The following is a 20,135-nucleotide window of genomic DNA, read 5'->3' as shown; positions in this document are numbered from 1 at the left end:
GTTTGAGGCCCATAGGTGCAGGTATTATCATTTATCACTCGGACAAGCTTTTAGCGGAAATTTTCTGCAGCCTTGACCCGGTGACCTCGAAATCAAGAGGGGTTATCTACTTGTCACGACCAACCTTCATGTCAAGTTAGAGGGCTATGGATGCCAGCATTGTCGAGTTGCCTCTCAGGTAAGTTGAGGTATACCACTGGAGGGACGGACCGGCATGTGCGAAGTAATATACTTCCTCTTCTTCAAAGGGTGTATACTTGAATGTTTAAGGCTTCAAAGACGATAGCCTAGCGGTTATCTGTACTTACCCAGCGAATGCATACCGTTTTCTTTTGGCGTTTTAATGATTCATTCCACTGGTGTGTTGTTTTCGACGTAATTTTAAATCGTAAACACGACTTGAGTTGTCTTCCTGGTGAACACATTTTTTGACACGCAATGTTCAGAGAACATGAACATTAACTGCCATTTTGAGGTTTTGCGAACAGTACCTGTGGGGCAGTCACGAGGGAAACACCAAAATACTTGTTCACCCGAAATGGGATGGTTTTTGCGTAAATGGATGGAAGGTCATTGAGCAAGTTCTTCAGCGTGTCTTGTCAAACTACCCAATTTATAGCGTCGGCAAAACACAGGGACTAGCTAGTACTTTTGCTCATCATCATCATCATCATCGCCGTCGTCGTCGTCTTCGTCATCATCATCATCATCATCATCACTTCCATCATCATCATCAGCAGCAGCAGTATCAACATCATCATTATCGTCACCATCATAGTATTTTTGTAATAGTAGTTTTGTTGTTGTTGGTGTTGTTATTTTGAAAGTAGTATAGGTCGTATACATGAGTGATAGTCTTAATTCTTCCTTTAGTTCTTGGTTTGTGTGCTTGATGCAGTTGAAGAAGAAGAATGGACAGTAGCAAGTGTTGGAAAGTGGTTGCATTATTAGTAGCACGATTAGTGTAGTTCTGAAAGTTGTAGTTGATGATTTTGAAATTGTAGCAGCAGCAACAGCAGTAGTATTATATCTTGTTTATACCATTGTTTTTCTAATAGAAAGCAATTACAGTTTTTGACAAAAACTTTTTTTTAAATAGCTGGCTTATTAGGTTCAGAATTAATTATTATCTTCAGCATTCAGGACTTGGTGGTAAAAAGTCTTTCCAGCAGGTTATATTTTTTTGTCATATTTAAGCACGGTGTGGAGGGATGCTTGTGAGGACCACATTCTGAAAACATTAAACGACACAAGGATTCAAACGCTTTATTTAAGCTATCTAAGCATTAGTAAACTCTTAAAGACGATTGAAGAATAAAAATCGTTCAAAAAGTTACATAATGCGAGTGTTTTTAATTCTCTCCATGGAGAACTCGTTGAAGGCAGTTCCTAATTTATTATTATTTGAAGAAACATAAGACAGTAATTGTTAATCTAAGAGACATATTATTATATCTATTTAGCTGATCATGCATGTTGACATTTAATCCAACGGTTACTTTGAAATATAAACTATTTGGTTAGAAAAATGAACATCTTAACGTCATTTTAGATTAAATATGTGGTTAAAAAAACAAAACAAATACAGCTTTAAACATGTACTCTCACATTTTGGCCGTTTTGACATATTGGGGGTCTTTTTTGTCTGAGCCAATCTTTGCGTAAATGTCTGGAAAGTGGAAATCAATGATATAAGAAGGCTCCGTAAGATAAGATCGCATTTTGTTTTAAATATGTACTAACGTACACTGATGTTTAATGGGAAAAAGCGTTACTATCGCTTTAAGAAACTTGTTTTGGGCCGTTTTTCGATCAATTGAGAACTGTACTTTTGTGAGTTATCTTATAAGACCGAATTGATGACATTGGTGCCAGAATCAGCTGATTCTGAGAGTTAAATGTCAAAACTGTCAATCTGTGAGAGTTTTAAACGATAAATAGAACCTTTAAAAGTAAAACAACAAAACAAAAAAGCATACTATATACAACGTATAGAGGAGGTAGACCAGAAAAGGTATAAAATCAACAATCATTTTACTAAGTATGCATACACACAATCTCGTTACATGTAGACAAACTAGTACGTAGTTTCATTCACATGCAGTTTTCTTAACTTTCACTAGTTCATAAATAAATAAATGATTGTGGATACGCATGGTCTTGTTCCTGTCATCTACTTGTTGTTCGGGTGAGCTACTTGAAACTGGGGAAACTGTTGGTAACTCTGAAAAGATAATTGAACAATTAGAGTCGCTATTGTAACATAACTCCGTAGTATCCTAAATACAAATAATGGCCCCTGATGGACTTGAGGACTTAGATTACGTTTAAGGGCATATTGTGTCCGTTTAAAGTTTGCCAAATGTATTGCTTAAAGACATCTGCATAATCTGTAAGGTAAACCAACTCTTGGGTTCTTTTTGTCCAAAAATGGCAATTTTAAATAGTCCACGTTATTTCTGGACAGTGTGACATGTGGATCTCTTATACATCACGATTTATGTACCTTAAACATATTAATGCCCGAGTTACAAGAACGCTCACCGAAGTAAATATCCCGCCTTCTCTGGTAGCCGTATGCGGTGCCAGCCGCCCGGAGTTACTGAGAGAGGCAGCGTCCACAGAATCCTCCATCCGGAAATAGAGTGACCCGTATGCCTTGATCACTGGACGTTCCAACGACACGAGGGCGATATGCGCGCTAATCTCGTCGTCTTGAATACCCTCGTTATAAATACGGACCTGCCAAATGTCGAGATATGTTAGCATGTATATAAGACAAATGGGAAAGGCCCCGCAAAATATAAAAAAAGGGTTACATTTTGACATTTTCCGACAAACGGGTAGATTTTATGAAAAGATTCCAACAAATGTGAATCAGAGAGCTCTATACAGGGACCTCTATACGGAATGCCGTTAGGGCCATCGCCTATGACTGTGGCGATCTGAAACGCGATACTCGATTGTACGATGATGAAAACGCGAAATCACGTAACTACGATGGTGAAAACGCGACAGTATAATAACGAACACGATAATACGACAGTACGATGATGATAATACGATAAACTATCGTGTTTTCATCATCGTACTATCGCATTTTCATAATTCAATAACTTAATTTTTGAGGGTTTTAGAATAACAACATAACAAAAGTACTGCGGAATTTAGCTATAACCTTTTATCTAACTTTTCTATCACTGACCTCATCTAAAGTGCCTCTAAAGAAGTTATCGCCGCCTTTTCCTATGTACATTGTAAGATCACTTGTGGTGGATATTTCGGTCTAAAAGAACGTTTCAAAGAATTAATGCACATAAAGGTTGTTCAATAAACACAAAAAAATGTAAAATGACGTTCCAAACTTTAAATGCTATGTACAAAGTCAATACCAGAATGTCTTTGCTTAATCGATATGGTACCAACAATGAGCTGGTAGGTAAAATTCGAATTCGAAGTAATTCAAATGATGATCATTTTTAAAATAATATTTTTGTGAAATTCAGTTTGTCAAATAAGTGAAAATAAGTACATTAGCACAGACTTACCAAGTTATAGTTAACAACATCCGTTAATGTCCCACGTTTTACGCTGTCAATAAAAATCGACAAATCTTCAGCTGAAAGAATAAATAATGAGACACTTCAATACTAATGCTTAGAATACAACCAACATATTCAGCTAATGAAGTTGCAGATAGGCAACCATTAAGTACCAGGCTTAATCATTCAATGTTTCCACTTTTGCGGGTGTTTGAAGGTACACCACTGCCACTCATCCGATACACCATCCTTGATTCAGATTTTGCGACAATGGGTCAGCTTATGAGGTCATTTTCTTAGTTAGTTATAGTTAGTATTCTAAGCTCACTCCACCCATTCTTAATCATTAAGATTTAAATTCATGTAATCTCACTATTACTTCAAAGACAATGGCGTCGTCGGCTTGTACACAACTTGTTTACGCCTGTTTGAGATTTATGGAAATAATTTATAATGTGCAGCATGTTTGAAAGTGTTTCCTGTAAGTTCGTCTATACATTCCCTCGATATCAGAGCAGTTAAAGGCCTATTTTAAGTCTTCTATAAATAACCCCCTCCCCAAAATCTGTGTACAGTACACAACCTCTGTGTATAGATCTTACTCTACTTGCCTTGATCCCTCGTTTCAGATCTCCAATCTGAATATTCTTCTGTGAAGTTTTGGATGTTTAATTATAGAAATGGACCCTAGATGGTCCTGAGCCAATAAAGGAATACACAGGAAATTGGCCCCTTCTGTGACACCATTGCAATTAGCAGGAGATGCACAGCAGGGGATTATCATGCCAAACATTCCTAAAAACTAGGCCTTTAACAGGAAGTTGAGCACAACCGCTTAAAGTCACTAACATACAACTGAAATACAACGCTATTTACGGTTATTGCACGCTAGTTATTGACGTTGTCCCCCACCCAACTTCCAACGTGATTGTTTAAACTCTGCTTATAAGCGGTAATGTATAATTCCAATAATTTTAAAGCTCTTACATTCGATCCTGTGTCGGAAGATGACATTGTACCACTTATCGGCACTAAGCGTTGTCGATGACGACACGGAGTAGTTGCCATAGCGACCGACGACGGCCCCGGCATCTATGGACAGACAGATGAAGGCGTCCGTTGTACACATGACCGGATACGGCCCCGTTGTGTAGCCGGTGTCAAGGGAGAGCCATACCTCCAGGGTAAAACTATACACAATATGAAACTGTATTAAATCTTAGTATTTATATGAATAAAACACAGAAACAGGTCCAATAGCAGAAGGTTTAAACATAAACCCCGTTCAATGGCACGGGGTCAACGACAATGACACAGAACAAGAGAAAAACAAACATTCGCATACCAGAAACACGGAACTTCAATACAAAACTCCACACACAACATACTGCATATATAAGGTCAAAGTCAAATCATACCAAGAGATAATCATAATAAATTGGAAGAATACCATTATTAACTCAAAGTTGGTACGTCGGTCGAATACTGGTGTAATTTTCTATTACTTTCATTCCTGTACATGGGACGGGGTATTGCCGTACACTATGTTCCTTACCTGTACTCCAATCCTAGTGCAACAGCGTCATCAAGCATCACATTATCGTCCACGCCGTCAAAGTAGAGGGCCTGATTCGTGTGTCCGAGGCAGTTCACGCGCAGGTTCGACCAGGTCACAGGGAACTCGCCGAACTGCAGCACCCCGACTCGGCCTGCAGTGATCGCCGAGTCGTATAAGTCGCCCGAGTCCACAAGCAGACTGGTACCCTGGTACACCTTGATGCTAAAAAGGCCAAGGACATATAAAAGTTTGGACCAGCAAAACAACCTGTCATATGAATATGCGGTCGTGTTCTATCAGTGTGTGTATACTACGTGATAAATTGTTTCATAAATGGTACGTCGGAAGGCAACATTTTGCTTCGAATGAAGACTTTAAACAAAGAGAACTTTTGAATTTAAAGCTAAATTATTTAAAAGGAGATTATATAATGGAATAATATAATACTAGGATTATTACATGCTTTGAATTATAAGTTAAATGATATCATCGCAGTAAATAAATATCGTTAGCATCACTTTATATATTATACGAGTAAACTAGGCAATAAACCATTTTATGGGTAGCTCAGATATGCTTTGGAAGTGTCGGATAGTAAGCCACGTGGCGAGAAACTATTATATACATAGCAAATGAAATTATTGGGCGTGTTTTATCAACATAAGGGAATAGGTCGCCATACCCTGAGAAAGAAACAAGTTTTTAATTTTTTTTTTTTGCAAACAGCATCACCTGTTGATAATTTCACTTTACATGTAATTTCTACCTTATCGAAGATAGAGGAGACACGTACTTGATATAGCCTGTAGTAGGCGCGTGTGTCAGGTACCAACGGTAAGATGTGTTTGGCTGCCATTCCTGGAGTTGCGGGTCCTGCCAGAGCATGGTGGCAATCCCGGCCGTGTCGTAGCTGTGCCACAAAGCCTCTGCCAGCTGACTACCGGGGCCCACGGACGAGTCGAAGCGCTGCAAAAACGAAAACATATATACTACTCAAATATGTGGCCAGTCCAGCAACATGGTTAACTCCCTACAACGTCACTAAATTATCCAAGTACTGGCCCTGTAACGTGCCCACAACCGAAACTGAAGTTTTTTTTGATAGACAAGACTGCGTACACGCTGCCGGACTTAGGATTCGCTTTACTTGATCACAATAAAACCCCATCAATAACTTAACTACTGGGATGGATTTAGGAACGAATTAAATTGGGAAATATTTAACCTTATTGAGCTGCAGTTGCACGCTTGCACACATATACACGCCCACTCGCCCGTGCGCACTCACGCACGCACGCACGCACGCACGCACGCATATTATGTAGAACTACATATATACCTAGGTTCGAAACATTTCGAAGCAATGCGTAGTAATATTGTGTATACATGATGATGACACATGATGACTACGATGACTAACCATGTAAGTCAAATACAACTAATTCTAGGCATAACGCACACACGCATGCACATCCGACCCTGCACACCGAGACAGCGATATCATACTAATTTTATGTTACATAAACATGCAAAATATTTATCAATACATAAACAGTACCATTATGTGACCAAATAGTATCAGTATAACCCCATTGATAGCGCTATACTTCACCTTGATCTGTACCCCCTGTAGCCCGCCTTTATACGTGGACTCGTCCTCCTCCAGGTAGTTGTAGTGACGGGCCTTCCACATAGCTACATAGAACTTCCGGTTGCTCTGGTAACCGAACACAAACCCGAAATACTCGTCTGCCGAGGTTTGCGTTGTGAACCATGTACCCTGATACTCGATGCCGCCGTATGACTGCTTACCTGGGGTAATACATCAGGGGGTTAACTACCAAGCAAACTCCAGGATGACCAAACCACGTAGTTTAACGCTCTGACATTTTTTTATTTTTTTGTCTCGGAATCAGCTGATTTTGGCATTAATGCGTATGATTCAGTCATAAAAGATAACTCACAACAGGACAGATATCAATGGTTTGGAAACTGCCGAAAATTTTCTTTTTCTTTAGGCGTCAATTTTTGATACTGCGATCTGTTCTTTTGTCAACAGTCTTATATCACAATTTATCAGACATGTACGCAAAAAATGGCTCGTTCCAAGAAAAAAAAGTTGTCAAAACGGTCAATCTGGAGGAGTGCAGCTTGAACGCCATTTGTAAACAGACAGTTCATGCTCATTACGTACATTGTTTAGCTTGTGTGCAAAAACTATGATTGCTTAATATTTTCGGGAAGGTTGTGTAATGCGGCAAAAGAAAAGTGCATGTTTGTTGCATAGATATATGGAATAAGTCGGAGAAATGAAAGCTGAAATCAATAAAATTGACCGAAACTAAGTGATGCTTAAGTATATTTTAAACATTATATTTTCTGTTATAGTCAGACAAGCTAACAATGGACATTAAGCTGCATTTACACACCTATTAGCGCCATGGGCATACTGGCGTCTCCCGCCTTCTGCATCACCTCACCGCCATTATTTTTTACCAGCCATTTAGGCGGCGACGTCGTTAACGTTGGGTCAAAGTTAACCGTGAAGTAGGATTTAAACGACGTCTCGCTGATCGCGGGGTTGAAAGGGCAGGTATCGTTCTTGTCATCCACGCCGTCACCATCACTGTCCGCCTCGCAGACGTCACCGACGTTATTGCCGTCAACGTCAGTCTGGTCGGCGTTTGAAAAGTACGGGCAGTTGTCGACGTCATTATTTACACCGTCACCATCAGCGTCGTCATCGCACAGATCACCTTGTAGGACAAAAATTGATTTAGAACTCTATTATACTTTGAACATACATGGGACAGTCTTGTTTCAACATTTTGTCAAGAAAGCTCTTAGATTAAAAACAGATTTAAAACACTTAGATTTGAAACACGGCTGCATAGCTGCAACATACTGATATTATATTGTACAACAAATGATCCGAGCCGTACCAGTTACCAGAACAGAACATTTATTTCTAAGTATGATTATATAAAAACTTAAAGCATGCCAAAGCAAGCGGTAATTACATTCTAAGGATAATTTAGATGCTCACAACTTCGTAGGCTCGTAAAAATAATAACTTTATATAACAAGAGAACGTGGCGAACCTATGGAATCACCATCAATATCTGACTGGTCGCCGTTCATATATGAAGGACAATTATCAAAGCTGTCTGGTATACTGTCACCGTCCCTGGAATATTATCACAAGTAAAACAATGTTATAAAGCATGTTATGACTCCATTTCTTTCTATGGGAAGATAAAATCATTTCCGTAATTAAAGCCATGTTAAGCATATATCAATGAGATCATTTCTAATATGGCTGACGCGTAGTCATTCGGTTCGTGGCAAATAAGATATTATAAAAAGTAACAAGTTAAAATGCGGACGAATGGCCTAAACTGTTAATTTTCAAATGAGTATCTATCAATAGTAACTAGGTCACCCCGTTTGCTTACCCCAAATGGGGGCATTTACTACATTTTTGTAAAAAACACCATTTGTGTTTATATACATTTACTGTAAGTGATGTCTGTAGAGGGATGACTGACCAACATTGATTGGTCAAAAAGGAACAATGTCTAGACTTACTCGTCAATATTGTTAGCACCGACAGTTTCGCAAGCATCCCCGTAAAAGTTTTCATTGGTGTCCGCCTGGTCGGCGTTATTCACGTTGGGACAGTTGTCACAAGCGTCTCCAATGCCGTCGCCGTCGGCATCACCGTTTGCCGCATTAGCCACAAGCGGACAGTTGTCAGATACGTCGAGCACACCTTAAAATTACTTAGTTTATCAATGAGTGATCAATATCCAGCGCTGATGTTAATGCAATGACGGCAAGCAATATATATAAGTGTTCCTTATGCACCAGTCAATTGTAACCACGGCCCACAGGTCCGGGGAATAGCGGGGACCTTGACCTTCGGTCCAGCCAAGCCCGGATAAAATCCCCGCCCTCCGGGGGAGAAATGCTGGTAAAATCCCCGCCAAATGCATCCGCACCCGAGGGACACTAGGTAAGGCCCATTCCCCGCTATTTTTGGCGCGAAGACAAAACCATCGCCTTCACCCGGCACTGCGGGGCCACCTGGAAGGTAAAAATACGGCCCATTTTCCCGGCTATCCCCGGTATACCCAAGGACCTGGGTCCGTTGTTACAATTGACTGGTGCATTAACCACATTTAATAACCAAATTGACAATGTCCTAAAATTGGTTAGTAGGGTAGTAATAGTTTATTATCAATCGCAAGCGAAGAATGTCAACCTACCATCATTATCGTCGTCAGAATCACACACATCACCAGTGCCGTCTTCGTCAGTATCAAGCTGGTCGGGATCGACGTCATTGGGACAGACGTCACACGCGTCACCGAAACCGTCACCGTCTGCATCCGCCTGGTCCCAGTTAGAAACATACTGACAGTTGTCCTGAAATATTACTAAAACGTAATCGAGGAACTACAAACTGTTCTTGTACGTAATGGAATGTACCATGTAAGTATTTCATTGTAACATTGTACTGTTGAGATAACGTGGCGACCAAGAAATGCCGAAGAGATGAATCACCTATTCTTTACCATACCATATTTCTGATTGATACGGGTAATAATAGTTTCCGGTACGGGCCTTCATGACAATTTCAAACTAATACTAACCTCGAACAGTTGTACTGACCTCGAACAAGTGATACTGATCCCGAACAGTGATACTGACCCCGAACAAGTTGATACTGACCCCGAACAGGGATACTGACCTCGAACAAGTGATACTGACCCCGAACAGTGATACTGACCTCGAACAAGTGATACTGACCCCGAACAGGGATACTGACCCCGAACAGGTTGATACTGACCCCGAACAGTGATACCGACCTCGAACAAGTGATACTGACCCCGAACAGTGATACTGACCTCGAACAAGTGATACTGACCCCGAACAGGGATACTGACCCCGAACAAGTTGATACTGACCCCGAACAGTGATACCGACCTCGAACAAGTGATACTGACCCCGAACAGTGATACCGACCTCGAACAAGTGATACTGACCCCGAACAGGGATACTGACCCCGAACAAGTGATACTGACCTCGAACAGTGATATCGACCTCGAACAAGTGATACTGACCCCGAACAGGGATACTGACCCCGAACAAGTGATACTAACCCCGTACAGTGATACTGACCTCGAACAGCGATACAGACCTCGAACAGTGATATAAACTTCGAACAGTGATACCTCGAACAGTGATACTGACCTCGAACAGCGATACTGACCTCGAATAGTGATCCTTACTTCGAACAGTGATACCTCGAACAGTGATACTGACCTCGAACAGCGATACTGACCTCGAATAGTGATCCTAATTTCGAACAGTGATACTGACCTCGAACAGTGATACTGACCTCGAACAGTGATACCTCGAACAGTGTTAGTGACCTCGAACAGTGATACTGACACTGACCACGAACAGCGATACTGACACTGACCTCGAACAGTGATACTGACACTGACCTCGAACAGTGATACTGACACTGACCACGAACAGCGATACTGACACTGACCTCGAACAGTGATACTGACCTCGAACAGTGATACTGACACTGACCTCGAACAGTGATACTGACACTGACCTCGATCAGTGATACTGACACTGACCTCGAACAGTGACACTGACCTCGAACAGTGATACTGACACTGACCTCGAACAGTGATACTGACACTGACCTCGAACAGTGATACTGACCTCGATCAGTGATACTGACACTGACCTCGAACAGTGATACTGACCTCGAACAGTGATACTGACACTGACCTCGAACAGTGATACTGACACTGACCTCGAACAGTGATACTGACACTGACCTCGAACAGTGACACTGACCTCGAACAGTGATACTGACACTGACCTCGAACAGCGATACTGACACTGACCTCGAACAGTGATACTGACACTGACCTCGAACAGTGATACCGACACTGACCTCGATCAGTGATACTGACTTCGAACAGTGATACTGACACTGACCTCGAACAGTGATACTGACTTCGAACAGTGATACCGACACTGACCTCGAACAGTGATACTGACCTCGAACAGTGATACTGACACTGACCTCGAACAGTGATACTGACACTGACCTCGATCAGTGATACCGACACTGACCTCGATCAGTGATACTGACCTCGAATAGTGATACTGACACTGACCTCGAACAGTGATACTGACCTCGAATAGTGATACTGACCTAGAACAGCGATACTGACACTGACCTTGAACGGTGATACCTCGAACAATGATACTGACACAGACCTCGAACAATGATACTGACCTCGGATAGTGATACTGACCTCGAACAGTGATACTGACCTCGAACAGTGATACCTCGAACAGTGTTACTGACCTCGAACAGTGATACATCGAACAGTGTTACTAACCTCGATCAGTGATACTGACACTGACCTCGAACAGTGATACTGACACTGACCTCGAACAGTGATACTGACCTCGAACAGTGATACTGACACTGACCTCGATCAGTGATACTGACCTCGAACAGTGATACTGACACTGACCTCGAACAGTGATACTGACACTGACCTCGAACAGTGATACTGACACTGACCACGAACAGTGATACTGACACTGACCTCGAACAGTGATACTGACACTGACCTCGAACAGTGATACTGACACTGACCTCGAACAGTGATACTGACACTGACCTCGAACAGTGATACTGACACTGACCTCGAACAGTGATACTGACACTGACCTCGAACAGTGATACTGACACTGACCTCGAACAGTGATACTGACACTGACCTCGAACAGTGATACTGACACTGACCTCGATCAGTGATACTGACACTGACCTCGAACAGTGATACTGACCTCGAACAGTGATACTGACACTGACCTCGATCAGTGATACTGACCTCGAACAGTGATACTGACACTGACCTCGAACAGTGATACTGACACTGACCTCGAACAGTGATACTGACACTGACCTCGAACAGTGATACTGACACTGACCTCGAACAGTGATACTGACACTGACCTCGAACAGTGATACTGACCTCGAACAGTGATACTGACACTGACCTCGATCAGTGATACTGACCTCGAACAGTGATACTGACACTGACCTCGAACAGTGATACTGACACTGACCTCGAACAGTGATACTGACACTGACCTCGAACAGTGATACTGACACTGACCTCGAACAGTGATACTGACACTGACCTCGAACAGTGATACTGACACTGACCTCGAACAGTGATACTGACCTCGAACAGTGATACTGACACTGACCTCGATCAGTGATACTGACCTCGAACAGTGATACTGACACTGACCTCGAACAGTGATACTGACACTGACCTCGAACAGTGATACTGACACTGACCTCGAACAGTGATACTGACACTGACCTCGATCAGTGATACTGACCTCGAACAGTGATACTGACACTGACCTCGAACAGTGATACTGACACTGACCTCGATCAGTGATACTGACCTCGAACAGTGATACTGACACTGACCTCGATCAGTGATACTGACCTCGAACAGTGATACTGACACTGACCTCGAACAGTGATACTGACACTGACCTCGAACAGTGATACTGACACTGACCTCGATCAGTGATACTGACCTCGAACAGTGATACTGACACTGACCTCGAACAGTGATACTGACACTGACCTCGATCAGTGATACTGACCTCGAACAGTGATACTGACACTGACCTCGATCAGTGATACTGACACTGACCTCGATCAGTGATACCGACACTGACCTCGATCAGTGATACTGACTTCGAACAAGTGATACTGACCTCGATAAAGATGGTTTTGTAACCAAAGTTGCGTCACGAAGTCAAACGTGTTCAAGTTTGCTCCAATGCCTACTGGCATGTCCCTCGACATTACTATATACTTTATGAATTATTTTATGAATGAGCCTTTCTAGCTGTTTGGGCAGGAGCAGCTCTTGTTATAGCATTCAAAACTAGAGGAATACACCAAGAGGGAAACTCATTGCTGAGCTCTATGTCTGTACTTCACGTGACACGTACCAGCCAATCGTATCTGCCGTCGTTGTCGTCGTCTTTGTCACAGTTATCTCCCGTGTTGTCCCCGTCTGTATCCTCTTGCATGCTGCTCGGAATGCTTCTACAGTTGTCCTGCAATTTCAATAGTGCTGCACTAGGGTGAAATGTCACAATCATTTTCTTTTCTTTGATTTCTGTTATGACACAGCGTTCATTTATCACTCCATTAAACAAATATAATAGTCCAAATGCGAGCATTGTACTGTAAAGAGATTTGTTATATGTTACTACAACACTGCCTAGCTGGTATGTGCTATGTTTCTTACCCTCCTACACCCCCATTCCTGACAGGGGATACCGGTGTCCGGGAAGCCATCATTGTCGCTGTCAAGTCCGCAAAAGTCTCCTGGTCCAGCGTAGCCAGGCTTACACTGGAGAACATCGGACGTGCATTTCATTATTTATTCTAGTGTATAACGAACGTAAACAGTACATAAAATCATATTATAACTATATTTCAGATACATGATAACATGTGTGTAACGTCTTTGAATACTCAAATTGAGCCTCTGAATTGTTTTGTCTTGATCATTTACGTCATTTTCTTTATGTTGTGCATGCATCTGAGTGAGTAAATGTGTTGACTTGCCTTGACTTGATAAATGAGTAAATGAGCAACGTATCACTATACAACTGATAATGGGGTATTTCATAAAAACGAAGATATTGAGGTATTTAATCGATGCGACCAAATTTCTTCCCATATTTTTTGTAATTATTTTAATAATATTTTCGCGAACTCTCATCCTTTTAACTCGTATTTCCAAGTTTAAATAATTTATATTGACGTCGGCAGAATCTTAATAGATTTTTCAATAATGAACATACATATTTTATCAATATCGATGTTGAGAGAGTCAGAAAATTGGATAGAAAATGATCTTCCTAAAAACTTACGACACATCTGTACTGCGCAGGTCCGAGATAGATGCAGTTGGCTTCCGCTATGCAGTTATGTGCGCCGGAAATACAAAAGTTGTCGAGGTAACACCCGCTCTTGTTGGTTCCCATATAACCGTCAGCGCAGAAACTGCAGTAGTAGCTGCCCTAAAAAGAAATGCCACCTGTTTAGTTTATGTATATGCATTATATTGTATCATCAGATGAGATAGAATTGAACGTATTCCTCTATATCACGCCTCCAACATGAATGACGCAACGCCATTGGTCCAGTACTAGTCACCCCATATATTTCGACTTGGGGATTTCCCCGGTCTTAAGGTTTGACCAGAAATGTCCGAAGTGAGTGTGTGGTGTCGGAAGTTGAAATGGATTGATCATTATTCAGTGAAAGTAGTTGTTTTAAGTACAGACGAACCCCCGTTGGCTCGACCTCCGAGGGACCGGCGAAAATACCCTGAGCCTCAGGGAATTCGAGCCAAGCGGGAATACGTACCTTCAGTACATAGAAATCGGTCCTTAACATTCAGTTCGAGCCAAAACGGAATTCGAGCCAAGTGAGTTCGAGGCAACGGATTTTGACACTACATGAATTCCCGACTTGTTTTTATATTATTTTCATATCGTATCCATCCAAGTAATTTCATTTTCTGTGGTTAAAATTCGCTATTCCGCAGTATGTTAATCTCCCGTCTTGTCTTTTTACAGGCAGTAATTGCTCTGTGACTCCACTTGAACATTATAACTTAGTAAATGTTCGCGCGGGTGTTATTAAGCACAACAAATATCGTATCCAAAAGGTTAGAGGCAATTTTCCAAATAATACCTGCCCTAACCTCGTCACAGTGTACGTTCTAATATATTTTCTAGTCATTTAATTACTGTCTACCATTGCCACGTTTTAAACCGTACTACTTGATATGAAGTGACATCAGTAGAGTGGAATACGGCCGTATTGAACTATAGTGGAATGCACTTGTTAAAGTGCTGACTACGTCATCACATGGTACCCGCTGCGGAACCAGACGACACATTCAACACAGAATAAGCCACCACATAAAAATCTAATTGAGCTAGAGTTACATTGACAATCATTTATGAGTGGATACGTACGGCAGTGTTGATGCAGGTCATGAGCGGGTCACAGCCACCATTCCCAGTCGCACACTCATCAATGTCGTCACACGTCTGAATCGTAAAGTTTGACCGCTCCAAGTTCCGATACACAAACACGCGCTGATGGACGTCCCACGCGTACGCGTCCTCGAACGTGCCTGTGTAGCCGAGTGGACACTCCAGACACTGGTAGCCCGGCTCCGTATTGATACATCGGTCCATGAAACACGGCTGGTGTACCGTGCACTGTCACGAAGAAAGCAAACATCACATCAATTCCATTTAATATTATGGTGACGTTCACTTTAACTGCAATTCCGTCATAAAGAGATGGAATTTTAAGAAGTTATAAACTTGCTTAGCTTGCTAGGTTTATATACAGCTGTATAAGGTGTAATGAACTTGTGACTGTAATAAACACGAATTTATGTGATCCTTTTGTACCTCAACAGCACACTCGTCAAGTTGGCATCGTATAGTAATGGTATTATGCATGTGTTAGCTTTGTAATGTATGTACATATCAGGCTATATGTTTTTGTTCATGACCGAAGGCTTATGTATTGCTGATATTCTCCGCCAAAACACATTTGAAAAAAAAAACACACGGTAATTTAATTGAATTTGTCATGCAAGTTTGCACAAGTATCAGTAACTCGGAATGGTTGCAGCCATAGCTTATTGGTTGTGATTGTGCTTCAAATATACATCATTAGTTGGTATGAAGGTGAAGGAGATGCAATGATTTTTTAATGTTGTTATTTCTCCTTACGTCACATACACTATAACCAGGGCAAAGCAAAGTCAATATCATTATATAAGAATCATCCTGGTATACAGTTCGTTATTCAGCAAACTTATTTATGAACGTATATATAGTTTGTTATTCTGCACAATATGTAACGTAGGAAGTAATATTAACAAAATAATTGTATCGAATCTACGGTTAACTAGAAATACAAGTAAAGCGTACCTCGTCGGTATCGACGCAGGTCGTACCGTCGCCCGTCAAGCCGGCTTCACATGGAGCGCAGCCATAACCTCCGCCACCTGCATGATACATATAATGTAACAACGTATTTTTTCATTTAAGCAAAGCATCGCCTGAAGATTCTCTAGTCTTCTCATATTTTGAAAAATTGGCATAAGCACAAGTTAAACGAAGTCAATCAAACAACCGTTCAAATATATCTCATTAATGTATATTTAAATGGTCTTGTTCTCGTTGTACAGGGTCAGAAATCAGCACAATGGATTGCGTGTGAAATGTAAACCATGTCTGTTACAATGATAAAACATCAGCAAAAGTTCAAACTAAAGCTCTTATGTGAATACTAATTTGGAGATGTGACAAAAAAATATGCTATTATGCTGAAAAGCGTTAATAATGCTATTGAACACTGAATTATTTAAGGCCTCTTTGATATTTTCTTCCATTGTATAAGTTATTTATATAATGCGTAACGAGACGTACATAAATGTGTAGGTGACTTATTGTAGTGTTCAACGTATATATGTATTGAATGATGCTTTAAGAGCATTTATTTGGAAAGAACTAAGCCAAGTAGTATGCATGGTTTTTATAATACAATGCAAGCAATAATTAGTTATATTCCATAAAATTACCTTTAACAATTATATAAAACTGATTTAGAAACTTTATAGATGAATAACGCGAGCGAGAATTGAATATCACACCGTAACATTTTTCTTTTACTAGATTATGTTTTTAATAGCTGTAAGTTACGGTACTGTTAAATTGTATATTCTACGTTGTAAGCATGATTTTCTTGACAACCAGGACTTCAGCACCTTCAGTGCTTTGATTTTCTCATGGAACATGCTATAGTAGGGGAAATTGGCGAATCTAACCACAGTACCCGGAATAACACTGCAAATAGCCCGGAATTCGACAAACTGGGGATTGGGCGACACACAAATATAAATGTAATGTTGAATCATCTCTATAATATACCTTTATTGTAGCAATAGAAGTAGTCATAGCAGGGAGATCCACCGGCGTTAAGACACGGACACTCAGTAGGACCCGAACACCCAATGCACTCGCTTCCGGTGCTGTACTCTTCCGGGGCACACCTGGCACACTCAGACTTCCTCTTGGCGCTGTACGTTACGTAAATATAGATAAAGTCAACTGTATATGTCTTACAAAACACTAACACTAAAAACTCGTTTCCAAAGAACACCATGTGCGAGTGAAAGGATGAACCTATCTTACAATATGCTTTTGTTCCAACTTCAGTTAAACAAAAAATAGGGAAATGTGTATTGTTCGCTGGAACTCTTTTGTGAAAAAAGTAGTTTCAAACGGGCACTTTTTATCTCTGCCCGTGGGCAAGATAAGGATTTCCAGCATGACAAACTATTTAGAATTTCTTATCTGGGGTGGGAGAATTATTATTACTAGTATTATTAATGGCAATTAACGAGTACTTGTTTGGTAAAACAGTACCTGTAGTAGCCCTCGGAGCAAGAGATACACGAGCTTTGTCCGGATTGGTCCTGGTAGGTACCAGAGTCACACGGCGCGCACTCTTCTACAGGCAAAAATAAGTTTCACGTTCAAATCGATCATTGTACGTTCCATGCAGAAAGATAGCATTTGAAATATAACATGCACAAATTACGAGCATTCAGCATGCGTTAAAGATCATGAAACTATTACAAACAGTTTGTGTAACATTTACAATCTGTAAAAGAATGTAGAAAGCAATGCAAACTGAATAGTAGTTTAAATAAACAGGGTTTTTCTTCAGATCAGGAGCAAAAAAAATGTCAAAGTTGGCAAAAGGACAGACTTAAGTCCTAACGAACAACTTTAACTACTGCTAAAACATAAAACAAATCCGTTACCATAGGTCAAATTTATGTTTGGTGTTAAGTACAATACAGGATATTTAGTCCAGTCTACACAATATGTCAAATGTTTTTAGAGATACTTGTAACACAAATGTTTGCGGTCCATTTTTTATCCCCCGCCTATGAAATAGGGAGGGGGATATTGAAATGGCGTTGTCCGTCCGTCTTTCCGTCCGTCTTTCCTTCCGTCCGTCCTTCCTTCCGTCCGTCCGTCCGTCACCTGCGTTTTCTCAGTAACTAGCCGGTATAATTTCATGAAACTTAAAATAAATATGAACCACTATACTGGAATGATGCCCGTCCCAAAAAAAATCGATTGGTCAATTGTCCTTGGAGTTATTGCCGTTGATTTTTTGAAAAATGCACATTCACAGCCATTTCTCAGTCACTAGCTGGCAGAATATCATAAAACTTAAAATAAATATGAATTACTGTACTGGGATGATGCCTGTTCATTTTTTTTTTGGATTGGTCAATTGTACTTGGAGTTATTGCCCTTGATTTTTTTGAAAAACTCTCATTTACAGCCATTTCTCAGTAACTAGTTGGTAGAAATTCTTGAAACTTGAAATAAATATGAACCAACATACTGCGATGATGCCTGTTTATTTATATTTTGGATTGTGTAATTTCTATATGAGTTATTTGCCCTTGATTTATTAAAAGATCCATGTTTGCAGCCTTTTCTATGCAACTAGCTGGTAGAATTTCATGACACTTGGAATAAATAAGAACCAACATACTGTGATGATGCCTGTCTATTTTTCTTTTGGATTGGTCAATTTTCCTTAGAGTTATTGTCCTTGATTTATTAAAAAATCATTGTTTGCAGCCGTTTCTCAGTAAAACCAATGTGCTTATCTTATTCTTTCTGAGATTTTTTTTAACCTTCAAGCACAAACAAGTCATCGTTGGCGGGGGATATCTTTTCACTGAAAATGCTTGTTAAACTTACAATGTAGAGCAATATTAAGCCATCCAGTGCAAGTTTAATGCAATGCTAATACAATACTAATTTTCAGAGAAAACCCCCCATTAGGTTTCCTTTTCTGAAGCTACATTTGAACACAAACTGTCATTTGTATTAAAAGAAATCATATTGGAAGTGCTAAACAAAGGTTGTATATGGGCGGCGAATAATTGGTACGGGCGAAATAAAGCCCCACACCAAAAACAACAATACCCATATTTCCGTCCGAGTACGAGCCGGGTTCACAGATGGAGCGGACTCCGCCATTACACGCGTACCCGGGCTCACAATGCGTGCACGAGGCAGGGCACGAGGTATTCGTGCATTCCACGTAGTGGAAGTCGTCACAAGGGGTGGCGTACCCATCCTTGCAAATCTGGCGTCAAGGATGGACATTGAAAACATTAATGTTATAAACACTACTTTAACTAGTAACATCTTTAAAAAGAGTTTCGCACATTTTATACAATATTAAACGAAAGTAACTTCACAATAAAGCGTGTAATAAAAAGTGTAATTAAATAAAGAAGGAATTTTTCACAGGCCTTATAATCGGGAAATTCGAGCTAAGCGGTAACGCTTATAATGCACCAGTCAATTGTAACCACGCCCCCCCTCCCCCAAGGTCCGGGGAAGAGCGGGGACCTTGACTTTCGGTCCAGCTAACCGCGGCTAATGGTAAAATCCCCGCCAAATGCCCCCGCACCCAAGGGACCTGAGGTTTGGCCCAATCCTCGCTATATTTTGCGCGAAGACAAAAACCACCGCATTCACCCGGCACTGCGGGGCCACCTGAAAGGTAAAAACACGGCCCATTTCCCCGGCTATCCCCGGTATACCCCCGGAGGGGGGGGGGGGCGTGGTTACAATTGAATGGTGCATAACATACACAAATGGTACATAAGGCCACACCAAGTTCATATTTTGTTTCTCGGATGTTTACCAAAAAAACCCCCCATAAAAATACAATTTATCAGTTTTCATAAAACCCGAAGCGAGCGTACAGCAAACCTTTATTTTTCTTATAATCAATTTAAAGAAGAAAG

General features: G+C 40.8%; 1 protein-coding gene across 5 annotated transcripts in view; it reads right to left on the bottom strand.

Annotated features, from left to right (window-relative positions):
- Positions 1-1,250: 1,250 nt before the first annotated feature.
- LOC128211948 (uncharacterized) overlaps positions 1,251-20,135 on the bottom strand; it is an 89,580-nt gene continuing 70,695 nt past the window's right edge. For all 5 annotated transcript variants that reach the window (XM_052917108.1, XM_052917109.1, XM_052917107.1 and 2 more), the window contains 20 exons: positions 19,303-19,465; positions 17,713-17,797; positions 17,215-17,363; positions 16,213-16,289; positions 15,238-15,486; positions 14,122-14,271; positions 13,491-13,595; positions 13,189-13,296; positions 9,369-9,528; positions 8,689-8,872; positions 8,202-8,287; positions 7,530-7,856; positions 6,713-6,912; positions 5,894-6,066; positions 5,098-5,322; positions 4,530-4,732; positions 3,549-3,619; positions 3,206-3,286; positions 2,545-2,742; positions 1,251-2,224 (listed from right to left, as the gene is read on the bottom strand). In XM_052917108.1, coding sequence (XP_052773068.1) covers positions 2,174-2,224; positions 2,545-2,742; positions 3,206-3,286; positions 3,549-3,619; positions 4,530-4,732; positions 5,098-5,322; positions 5,894-6,066; positions 6,713-6,912; positions 7,530-7,856; positions 8,202-8,287; positions 8,689-8,872; positions 9,369-9,528; positions 13,189-13,296; positions 13,491-13,595; positions 14,122-14,271; positions 15,238-15,486; positions 16,213-16,289; positions 17,215-17,363; positions 17,713-17,797; positions 19,303-19,465 — 3,045 coding nt within the window. In that variant the 3' untranslated portion in view covers positions 1,251-2,173. The remainder of the gene's footprint in view (positions 2,225-2,544; positions 2,743-3,205; positions 3,287-3,548; positions 3,620-4,529; positions 4,733-5,097; positions 5,323-5,893; positions 6,067-6,712; positions 6,913-7,529; positions 7,857-8,201; positions 8,288-8,688; positions 8,873-9,368; positions 9,529-13,188; positions 13,297-13,490; positions 13,596-14,121; positions 14,272-15,237; positions 15,487-16,212; positions 16,290-17,214; positions 17,364-17,712; positions 17,798-19,302; positions 19,466-20,135) is intronic.

This window comes from Mya arenaria, chromosome 12 (genome assembly GCF_026914265.1).
Source record: "Mya arenaria isolate MELC-2E11 chromosome 12, ASM2691426v1".
In the NCBI taxonomy this organism is placed as follows: Eukaryota; Metazoa; Mollusca; class Bivalvia; order Myida; family Myidae; genus Mya; species Mya arenaria.
This window is presented reverse-complemented; position numbering and strand designations above follow the sequence as displayed.